The sequence below is a fragment of the Ambystoma mexicanum genome, chromosome 3q (assembly GCF_040938575.1).
Source record: "Ambystoma mexicanum isolate Mex_15411 chromosome 3q, UKY_AmexF1_1, whole genome shotgun sequence".
Lineage (NCBI taxonomy): Eukaryota > Metazoa > Chordata > Amphibia > Caudata > Ambystomatidae > Ambystoma > Ambystoma mexicanum.
In genome coordinates, this window is record NC_090926.1 from 1,018,436,984 (window position 1) to 1,018,449,060 (window position 12,077).

General features: G+C 41.4%; 1 protein-coding gene across 3 annotated transcripts in view; it reads right to left on the reverse strand.

Annotated features, from left to right (window-relative positions):
• RNF213 (ring finger protein 213) overlaps positions 1 to 12,077 on the reverse strand; it is a 3,248,263-nt gene that overhangs the window by 3,166,220 nt on the left and 69,966 nt on the right. For all 3 annotated transcript variants that reach the window (XM_069655189.1, XM_069655190.1, XM_069655188.1), the window contains exon 2: positions 366 to 592. In XM_069655189.1, coding sequence (XP_069511290.1) covers positions 366 to 563 — 198 coding nt within the window. In that variant the 5' untranslated portion in view covers positions 564 to 592. The remainder of the gene's footprint in view (positions 1 to 365; positions 593 to 12,077) is intronic.

A 12,077-nucleotide genomic window follows, 5' to 3' on the forward strand; every position in this document is an offset into this window, starting at 1 on the left:
CCTTGAATAGGTTACCTATGAAGACAGCAAAAAAAAAAAAAAAAAAAGAATCAGCTGGGAAAGAACACAAAGTCATTTCTAGACGGTAGACGTGACTGCAAACTGGTGAAAACTTTTCTGACATGACTAAACACTGCAACGGTGAAATAGAAAAATCAGCTGCACTTCTGCCTTTTGACATTTTCTTATAGGTCATCCTTTACTTCCCCCTTAAAATGTAAATATGGTTTGATATTATGCATGCAGATATTTATTTGCAGATAGATTTCATAATGGTGTCTTCGTGCTGTACATTTAACACTGGAAGCCTGCTGTTATGCTGCAAGTTTAAAGCACAAAACCTGCAGGATCAAAATGAGACTTACCTTTTTCTTCTGAGCTATGAGGATTGGATTATCAGCGATTGATGGCACAGGCAATGATGTGCCTATCTTTTCCTCTACTGTTCCCATCACTTCGCTGTGGAGGAGATCATCTTCTACCACCTCGGAAGCAGTGGGAACATCCACCCTCAGTTCTCCAGGGGCATCCATTATCTTCTCTTCTTCTCGGTCAACTTCCATTTCAGGAATTAAGGCTGGCTTTGCATCAACTGCAACAGAAACAATTATTTTAGACATTAGCTCTAACCACACTGAAGCTGTAATGTCTACTTACATTAATGCACACAAGTATACAGGATATGCATTCCAGATAGTTTACTCGGTTGGTATAGTGTGCTTTTAGTTTGAAAATGAACACTTAGTGGGATAAACAAAGTGCAGTCGGGTAGGTTTATTAAATCTGTTTACGCCATTCTCACCCACTACCCGCTCCACCCTAATCAAAACAAGTAACCCGAGATCGGACGGCCTAAATGCAGCTGTAAATCAGCCCAGCTCTAATACAAAAATATCAACCAACAAAGTAGGGCTTCAGTAAATTTTGTAAGTAATGTTTTTCAAAAAAAAAGTTTAAATATCAAAAACATCCAAAGGTCATTTAACAGGTCTTACTGCTTTCTACTGCTTAATGATTCAGTACAAATCATGCACAGGGACTGTGGAAACCATTTTGTCGTCATCTTCCAGCACTTAAAAGTATTATCCATAGACCAATGCCATTGGTTAAGCACATCTCTCTGCATGATTCCGTTTTGTATCCCTAGTCAAAGTTTAATGTACATACATACTAGTGCCCGTAGCTCTTGCATAAATGTGTGAGATTGTTAGTTACAAACAAGCATCAGGTTTACGGGAGGCCACACTTCAGCCAGCCCTAACTTTTAAACCAACACCTCTATGCAATCTGGAACTTCAAGTATTTTACCATGGTAGCAGTACTGTTCATGGAGATGGGAGTTTTCCGAAACTAGCAGCTGGAGGGAGGACCCTACATGAAATGTCCAATTCGACTACATCAAATGATTGGACGACTCAGTGGCTTCTTCATTCAGACCCAGGTGTTAACACACTAATTAATAAACACATGATTTCACACAGTAACAACTCCCGTCTGTTCTACATTACCAAGAGACCTCTCACATGGTTACTATCCAGATTCAACTCTGGAATATGCTAAAGTTAGGCTTAATCCTGGATCGGACTATGCTATACCCAATACAACATATAGTATACTTGGTGCTGGAGTCTAGATGCACCTCTGTGGTTCCACGTGAGGATTTGAATTATCTTCCCTTGGTAAAACAAAAAGACCAGAGTCAGGTTGCTCAGCTGTTGGAACGTGTCCTCCCAGAGAATAAGAATATTAATCTCAGCTCTATTAACAGCAGTTTTATACATCAAATCCATTATCCTCATTGGCTTATTAATGAATGAATTACAGGTGCTATAGTAATAGGACCAATGGTGGCTCCGCAAATAAGGAAAGGTTTAATGGACTCACCACGGATGATCCCAGTATCTCTTCGAAGAGATAGTGATGACCACCGCCCCACCATACTCCAAGGACTTTATTTTATATTTTGCTATATAGTTCATAAGCTGAACTTTCTGCACATATCAAACACAATATTCACAATTTCATTTACATTCTACACATTACATTTCTAAAATGTGACACACAAGATCTAAAATCCTAATTAAAAGTGATTTTTTATTAATAATTAAAAATACTAATCCGTACATCTTCAAGTGATACCCTAATAAAAAGAGACACTTTGTAATTGTATTGTAATTGGTCATTTATAACGCGCTGAATACCCAGAGGATTGCAAGTGCATACCCGGGGATTGACCCTGTGCTGTTCCACGTCGTCTTGATTACAAGGCGAGCACATTGCCCCTGAGCTATCCTCCCAAGACTCATTTAGAATCAGTCAAAGCAGGACACTCGATGCATAAATGTTTCAATGATTCCACCTCCCGAGAACAGTATCGGCACTTGCTCAAAGATTTGTCAATCAATCGCCTCATTCCTTGCAGCAGATTCAATATGAACCTTAGGACCTTCAATCGAAAGTCTTTGACAGGGTACTTTTTAAAAATAAGGCGCAATCACATTTAAGCTTTTAACCAACCAATTAAAATAATCATTAAAACAGGGATACCCCACAATTGCTGTCCTAGTCTCAATCCATGCTGCACTATACAATTTCTGCTTGACCTTGTTTGGGTAGCTAGAAAGCTCTTCCAGGGAAGATTCAATTTTCACTAAAAGATCAAAAGGTACCTTAACCCATTTATTCAAAGCCGAACAAGATTCTCCCAAATGGAGTTTAAAAATACATAGAACTAAGCAAAGGGCGGAAAGTATATTAGCAAGTAGTAGGAGCAGACCCCATTCCATATTAGTTGATACAGATAAAATACCCATTTCAAATCAGACCCCCACAAATGGTATGGAATTTGGGAGACGAAAGACCCTCCTCCACATTTTACCCTCCAATGTCTGCTATGGTATGATCCCATATAAGCTCTCTGCGCCAAAAATCAACCGTGGCAACAATTTTTGTCGATAAAATGTCAAAGGGAGCGCTGAGTAAGTTCCAAATCTGTAGTCTAATTGCACCAACTCCACAGCCGCGGCCATACATAAGTTCTCGGTAAGGCTGAGCTTCATCCCTACTTGCATAAAAGTAGCTTCCAAGGTATTTATATTGTTTTACCACTCCCAGGTGCTGCCCATTCCAAAACCAGCTACATTTTTTCTATTTGGATCTTTAATATATAAAAACCAGGAATTTCGATTAACTAGTGTTAATAGACAGATCTAGTTTCTCTAAATAAACACTAATGGAATGTAAGGCTCTCTAGAGTCTTATTGGGGTCCTGTGGCATAGGAAAATGTGGTCTGGGTAGTTTGGTATTCAAGTTTGGTAGCACCCAAATGAGGGGTCAGGAGGTTGTCCGCACTTCCTCCCAACTGTTCGCCATGTCGTTATATAAAAACTAAATTGAAATGGCACGAGAATGCCCCTGTGCCGTAGGCCATGATTAAGGTCCATCCACCTTGTGCACAAACCTTCAGCATCTAGTCTAACCTTTATTTTTGTTCCGTATCTAATTCCGCCAACATACTAATCAAAGGGAGGGGACATTCATTCGTACTAAGCTTTTTACACAAAAATGAGCAATTACCATGATTGAATGCCTTACTTATGTCAAGGAAGGCAAGATAAACTGGCCTACCCTGTTCCTTGACCGGTTTTCCCAATAAAGATAGAACAAATCTGTTTAATATAGTTCCCACCACCATTTTAAACCCTGCCTGGCAAAAAAATCACATTTCCCTGACTTAGTTGCCCACTGTTGAAGCTCCTTTAATAATAATCTTGCAAACATTGTATTAGAAGCAATGAGAGTGGCCTATAGTGCAAAGGCGTAGTTCTATCCCCTCCCTTCAAAACCAGAATAATGGAATTTCCCCCCCCCCAAGAATCCGGGAACTGCCCTGTTGGCGAATGTTGTCAAATAAGCCAGCTAGAAGATGGGACCAGAGAGGGAAGTCCTACTTCAGAGTTAAGTTAGGGAGGCCTTCTGGGCCCAGAGCATTGGACTTTTTACTAGTCCTAATTAATAGTGCTATATTCTCCGTGTCCCAGAATAACTCACTCAATTTTGGCAAGCATATTCTTTTCGAAGACTCAGCTCTCCTTTTACATAAAGAACAGAGAAATCATTTACCCAGCTATCTTCTGAAAGTGGTTTTATTTGCAGGTATTTCGCTGACCATTTTTGTTTCAATAGTTGCCAAAACAGGTTCACATTGCTGCTCAACATGCAGCCCACCATTCTTTCTCTATCATTGTGACTTTTCAGCCAATTTCTAAAGCTGTTTTTCATGGCAGCTATTTCTCCCATGGCATACCCCAGATTCCCTTTTATTACGATTCAGAGCTGACTTTTCCTATGGCTAACTTCATCAAAGACATGCTTATTGCCGGTCTGTTTAAATATCTAAGGTAACACAGAAGCAGGCAGCAGGTCCCCCAGCACTGAGAGGACACATGGTGCAAAGCCCTGAGGAGAGCATACGCAAACGTGACTTCTGCTTAAGAGGGTACTAACCTGGTGGTTAAAAGGCTGCGCTATTCTTAGTGACCATTTAACTGCATGGTTCCTTGGATTTATCAGAACAATCAGCGGGGTCTCTTACCGTTACCAGATTTAATATGGGGAGCTTGCAAATCAGCATAGCATGATCACTTAGTTCTGACTGCCTAAACGCCAAACTCCCACTCACCTGTGGTATCTCAGCAGAAATAAATATGTAATCGATGGCCAATCTTCACAAGTTATTTTGGCACGTAAAATAAGGGGGAACTTCTCTGCTCAAGTTACCATTAAGCAGTACCAGACCCCATGCCTCTAGTTCCTGGCACACCAAGAAATCTCTATCCCGTTTTATACTCGGGGTATTAATACTTTCCGAAAATGTAGACCAAGAATTTAAGCATTCTGCATTAAAAAAAAAAATAATCACCCAAAATGATCACAAATGCCCCTTCCTCTGGAATTTCACCTAAGAGTAAAAAAAGAGAGCCCTGCCAGGAAATCCTCCATGCTAGTACTTTCCAGGTTAAAATACACATTTACCACCACACATTTCTGTTCGAATCCCGAGTCAAGGAGCTTCCACTCCAAGAGGGTCACAAGCACATCCCACCTATGTGACTCAATCTGTCGCATACTGATACCTAAACTGCGTCTAATCGCTGTCATTAAACCGCCCCATATGGCCGGTCTCCTAGCACCACGTGGGCTTTTATGAACATTACATCGAAACCCCCCATTAAAGAGTGTCCATCAGCAACGTTTTTTGCAGACATTATGACGAATAATGTAAATACTCCCCGAGTTTCAACAATTCTTGCAAACCCTCTAGAGTTCCATGACGTGATCATAAGGTCTTTCTTTCAAACCTCCTTGTTGATCCCATTAGTATCCTTATATGCACATTCTCACCTCTGGGGCCAAACAGTTGATCCGGTCCAACATTCTAGGTCTTCTCTGCCTATTGTTCTTATTTTAGCCAATCTTATTCCCAACCTCTCCATTATAGAAAGCCCTTATTTTTACATTAGTCCCACCTACGTTGTTATATGGGCCTCCTTCCAGGACTTCAAAACCCAGGAATAGAAGGGCTTCATATTCTCCCAATATTGCATTCTTAACAAGGTCGTTGGTCGCGGGCGATGGTCATTTACAGGATCGGTCTTGGTTGTCAGACTAACTTTTCTGAAAGGTCACACTGCAATCCTCATTTTCCCTAAAATTCAACCTCCTGAGGTTAATATATTTCTCCCGTCATGTAACACACAGGGTCACGCTGCACTGCTGTCTAACCCTCTAGTTGGCCAATTGTTAAAAACATCAATCATTTAATTGCAAGAGACTTGGCTGAAATGGAGTCCTGCATTTGAGGGTTAACTCTCATCCTTTCAATCTGCTAAAAAAAATGGGGATTTGGGTAGACCTTCTGGTGGACTGCTTACTCTGGGAAGGTCTACTAGGTATCTGGACATGGTTTCATCCTTGGATATTTAGTTTGTCCTTTTAGGTACACATCCGGCTGCTGTGCATAATGACCATTGACATTCTAATTTTTAACATCTACTGGTACTCCGTATAGGTAAACTGGAATCCTTTCTTGAAATGCCAATGGCTCAAGCTAATGACTGGCAAGTGAAGTACCCTAGTGGTGAGAATCTTTAAATGCTTCCTGTCTTTTTATACAATTGATGGTTGACCTCACTTTTCTAGGTGAGGGGAAGAAACAATATGGTGAAGCTTGGCTGAACTCCATGAAAGGAATGAATGGGTTTGATAATGTTAAATGGATCCATTGAAGGTGAAGTCCCAGGTAGTTTTTCGTGGACGAACGGCACCTCGTAATCAACCTTAGACTACACATTTACAGGCAAGGCAGGGTTCGACAGAGGTCTTCATCTTTCTATTGTTTCTAATGACTACAGCGATCAGTTACCTCACAACTGAATTTTTAGTGAATTATACTCAGAAGAAGGGTTTTCTAGCCCTCTTCTTTTAAGAGTTCATCCTCCAGGCAACCGGGGACATTGGCATGGGGCTGCCATTTGTTAAGTCAGTGAGAATGTTTCATGCCCTCTTGGAAGCTGTGGGATAGCTGGCGCCATTAGATGTTCCATCATGTTTTTTACCGTTCCGTTAGCAACAGTCTAATTGTTTTTCTAAGATGCCCGCCGGCAGGTTTATACAGACACACCATCAGTGCATCGGCGTGTTGCACCTTGGATTCTTTCCATGCTTACACGCTTCTCCTTATTGCTTGCGATAAAGTATACTTTCTGCCCTTCTTGCTTCTCTCCCACAGGGCTTCTGCCCTTCGTTTCCTCTGGGATTCCTCATACTTTCTTTCTCGCTCCTTTCCTCCCTCTTCTTGCTGCTTTCTCTTTTTCTCTTATTCGCGGATCATACGCGTTTATTTTCCTTTCGTCTTCCCTATTATATCTGTTCTGCGTCCTCTGACATTTCTGTCTCCCGTTCTGCAGGATTCTTTTCCTTACCTTTCCTCCTCGAATCTGTCTTTTCCATGTATTCTCCAGTTTCTGCTTTCCGGGAACCTTGCTGCTACCACAGCTCTCCTGTCAGGCCAGACAGTCTCCTCCCGTTCTGGCTAGTTTCTGTACCTTCTGTTGTTGCTGTTTTCACTTTGGTTCCAGAGTGTTTGGGGAAGCTGTATCTTTTGGATTCTAAAGAGTCTTCCCAGCAAGTCCTACCTCGGCTTTGCCTACGATTTGACCTACAACTATTTACCATCCAAGTTGGACTCACAGGGTTTTTGTGCATGGAGGTTTGTCCCTGTTAATTTTGGGCTTACTCCAGGGGAGACCACTCTGTTGGGGATCTCCCTAGCGAAGGAGTGGCATCCAGAGGACAGAGACCTCATTTACTCCAGAAGAAGGAAAGGAAGTACCCAACAGAGGATTGCTAGGAGAAAGAAGGACCCAGAAGAAGAGACTGCTGAAGAAACAGGTGAGGAGGAAGGGAGGGAGGCATCAACAGATCTTGACAGAATGCTTCACATCGTCTAAAATCCTTTTCATCAGAGTGGCAATACTCCACATTTATTGTTGATAAATATGATGATTTTTTTGGTTGACCTTCTCTCCATTGGTCTTGGTAAGATATATGGACGTGCTAGAATCTCGCCAAGGCATCAACATGTCTTCTATTTGAATGTTGTTCAACAAATAAAAGGTGATGCATAACAAACTTAGACAAATAATATCAGACATGATTCCATCTCCCTCTCTAATGTTTTACAGATTAAAAAAGTAAAACAATCCTACAAAAACTGGATCCAAAATAACCGTGTTTTACGTTATCAAAGAGATGCTGAAAACATCCTTCGGACCTTAAACAAGAATGCAAAATCATTCTGGCTTATGATGAATGACCTTGCGCGTTCCCAACCAGATCTCAGAGTTACTGCAGTTACAAAAAACCAATGGGCGTCACATTTTAGTCAAGTCTCCAGTACTAAGACGATAACCAATATAAATACGAACTCTACGACTATAACTCCCCCAGGTAATTGGGCTATGATGATTGAGAAGGATCAGATCTTCTAAATCATTCAAAAATCTAGTTCCGGTCCGAATGATCTATCCTATCGCTTATTTAGGGGCAATCTGGTATACTGGGCATCCATCTTGTCCACCCTTTTTACTGCTATTGTTGCCACCAATTATTTTCCTAAAACTTGGTCCACCACATATCTTCTACCGATTTTTAAAAAGGGTCTACGTTCTGGCCCAGTAAACTATAGAACCATTGCAATCCTAGATGCAGATGGCAAGATCTTTGCAGCTCTTTTACAGCATTTGGGATTTTGGCAAAGGTCCATTATTAAAATTCCCCTTTGGAGACTGGCTTTCGTGAACACCATGGAACGTCATTAAGTGGGTATATATTGAAAGCAAGTCCAGCGTCATTAATATGACTCAGTATACTTGGCCACTATCGCCCTTTCTGCAGCATTTAATGCTGTCGATAGAAGTCTCCTTTGGACTAAGCTGCAGAACTGGGATATTTCACAGGGACTATTTCAGCTCATTGGAGTATAGCCCTATAATACGAACATACAGGTCCTGTTAGATCAAAGAGGGTTCATTATCAAGCTGTATGCCGACTGCAAGAGGGGTTCAACAGGGCTGCATACTTGCGATATGTTTAATTTAGATATGAGTGACATTGGTGAATATTTACTTTCGGCAGCTCTGGCTACACTGAAAATCCTTCATTTAAGACCTATATGGCTTGGATATGCCAACGATTTTCTTTCATTTGGTTTAACCCGATTAGCCTATAGCACCTTTTAACAGCCGTCTCCAAGGTTGCGGAGATTCAGAAATTAAAGATAAACCCAAATAAATCAAAAATTCTACATTGTACAACTAAGCGAGTAGTTAAACCTTTTACTTGGCACGTTGATTGTGTGCCCCACGAGAAACTATAGGCTTTTATTTATTAGGGTTTCCCCCCCCCCCCCATCTTCGCTAAAAAGAACAAAAGCTTGATAACGGAATGGCTGTTTTCCTGTGGGTCATCACTATGTAACCAACTGGTACGTGTAGATACACTGTATGGCAGGTCCTGCATTCTTCCCAGTTTGAAATTTTATGAAGGTAAAAATTCTACCAAAGATGTATGGTTTTTAACTGTTTTCTACCTCAGCCTTAGATCTGTTACCTAGTATTGAGAGCAGGATTTAGAAGAGGGTCTTACAAATTGCACATGGTACACCTCTCCATGTTATACAGTAGGAGCTGGGTCTCATCATTGAAATGTAGTGCAAAATGAAAATACCCAATTATTTCATTATAAGATTTTATGTCCAACGAGCCTCACCTCACTATATAATGAACTAACATGGTGTTGATGAGTCGCAGTGATGACCAAAGGACCATATGGAGAATGAATTGTGAGTCAAAAGAGGACTATCGTCAGGATTGGATCACACAATGGATTTGTTTCACTCTTAAGAATCCCTAGACCATCTGAAGTTGGAAACCAAGTCAATCGGAACTCGCTCCTTACATTACGGTGTATCCCCATTGCCGAGAGCGATGACTATTTCTTAGGTTTCGCTTGAATCAAATGCCTACAAAAGAGATTTTGACACGCTAGGGTATGTTGTTGGCAGAATAGGGTCTATGTAGATTCTTTGGGTCAAAGCATATTAGTGACAAATGGTTAATGTAATGACTGGATTCTTTTATGCAATTTTGCCTATCTGGGCGAACAACGTTGTTGGTTTTGGCTGCAACATGTTTTTAAAATGTATGAAATTAGAGTGAAGTAACATATGTAGTGTGTTTTTAGCTTCTTAATCATTTCAATGTTAGAATTTTTTATCTCATCAAGTCTGAATTTGTAATTCATTCTATTTTTGTGATTTTCTTTTTTTTAAAAAAAAAATATCGGATACAGTCGTTTTAGTGATTGTTTTTTAAAACTGAATAACAAATAAAAAAATTAAATAAGTGTCGCTCCTACTCCCAGAATTTAATGCACGGTTGGCAAAAAAGGTAGGACTGGTACATAAGGTCACAGGATATGGGGCCACAATGCAGCCATGGACAATATGAAAGTTTTTTTTTATTTTGCTGATACAGTGTTACTTCAGGTACGGCTTCAGGTACGGCTGTTGCCCCCTGCGCGCCTTAGTCATGTTACTGTTTTACTACACGCGTTTTCCTTTTAGGCACCGGGTTGTTTCCCAGGCCGTGGCGAGTGACTGGGCGCCTTCCTTCAGTCACTTATTTTTAATTGGTTCATATTATTTCTTTTAATTAAATAATTTTAATTCTATTTGGCTTCTTTTTAGCCGATTCAGCAGAGGGTGCACTGCCTTTTTGCACACCGGGGCTTGCGCTCGTTCACTGCAGTCTTATTTTCTGACCCACACACAACTGATCTCAGTCGGTTTTCACTGCCTATCGGAAGTAGTACATGATTGGCTGTGGTAACAGCATGTGCCTATTTTGAGATACAATGTAAACGAAGCGCAGCGGGAAACAGGCTCGTCGTGCCAAAGTTGCGCCTAAGTTAAGCCCATCTGTGCTCATCCGTGCAGAGGACAGGCAGGATGTCCACTTTATAACGTCTGGCAATAAACTAATCCATGAGGGCATTTTGAGCTTGGCGCCGGATGGTACAGTACTGCCTACTGCTTTTCAATGTTGCAATCCAATTAATCCACTTGTGAAGCAACATGCAATTAACTCCTATAATGGATACCTGGTTAATGCTCAATCTTTGGTCGGGCATGCAGCGCCATTTAATGAACTCCTTCGGAACTCGATCCGGATGTTCAATGTGTCATACAAACATGGCTTGGGGACTCCTCTGGCCCAGCAGTAGTACAGGCCTTTCCATACAACTAGGATATTCTCCACGTGGACCGTATCTCTGTATACCGGTGGGGGAAGCTGTGGCAATCATTTTTAAAATAACATCTTTTGATGTTAGCCATACCTTTTACCCACAAGATCAATATGGAGGCTCTTCTAGTAGGTTGTGCAATGTCGGCATCCTTTTCTTCACATGTATTAATTGTGCATCAGCCACCTGGCACTGATCTGTGCTTTTATGATTCATTTTAAGAACTTGTGTAGGTTATTTTAACATTAAGAACAATATGCCCGACTCCATGGCGGCGGCTCAGTTCATTTAGTCCATGGTCAATTTAGGCCTAAAAACAGCATGTGCAGGAGCCTACTCATTGTCTGGGCAATATTTTAGATCTTATTTTTGCAGTGGTCTCTCTCGTTTGCTTTAGTTTCTCTGTGTTTTCAAGTTTTGGCCTTTTCATTTGGTGGTGCCATTTCATATGCCATCTCCAATGGCACCTGTTCCTGAGGTACAAAACATTAAGCGTAGTTGGCACTCGGCAGAGATTGGCATTATGCGGCTTTGGTCAATGACAAATGTAAAGGCATCCCTTCTGTCGATAAGTCATCCCCATCTAAGGTGCTTAGTCTGGCAGCAGATCCCTTTGCTCCTCTCAAATCAGTTAGACATTGTGGACGACCCTCAGAGCCATGGTTCAATTATGATTTGAGGGCTTTTCGCCTAAAATGTAGGCGAGCGGAACGTAAGTGGTGCTCCTCCTATGGGCTAAATGATCAGGTGTTATTAGGCAGCCCTTCCCTCCAATGTCTCTTCGTCAACTGGAGTGATTCCTACCCAATTACTCGAACTCTCTAACTCTTTGACTTCCTTATCACCAAAATTGAGGGCATTCCTAAAAACAGTCAACTGGCTAGTCTTTGTAATGACCACTCAGATTCAGTAACGCAGGAGGCTGTTTTGTCACAGCCTGGTGTTCTATTCCTATGGATTCCCCCCCCACCCAAAGCAGTGTAGACTGCCTCCAGGAGAATTAAATCGGCAGCCCCCTCTGACCGGGTCCCCATAGGGGTGCTCAGAGATTGTTACTTGGGTAACGCGGGCAGTTCATTTGTCATTCCGTTCTGGCTGAGTTGAAACAGGCCATTGTTATTACCCTTCTCAAAAAACCTACTCTTGACCCCACTATGTTGACCGATTTGCGTCCTCTCCCACTTTATTATGAAGCTTTCAGAGTCTCTGG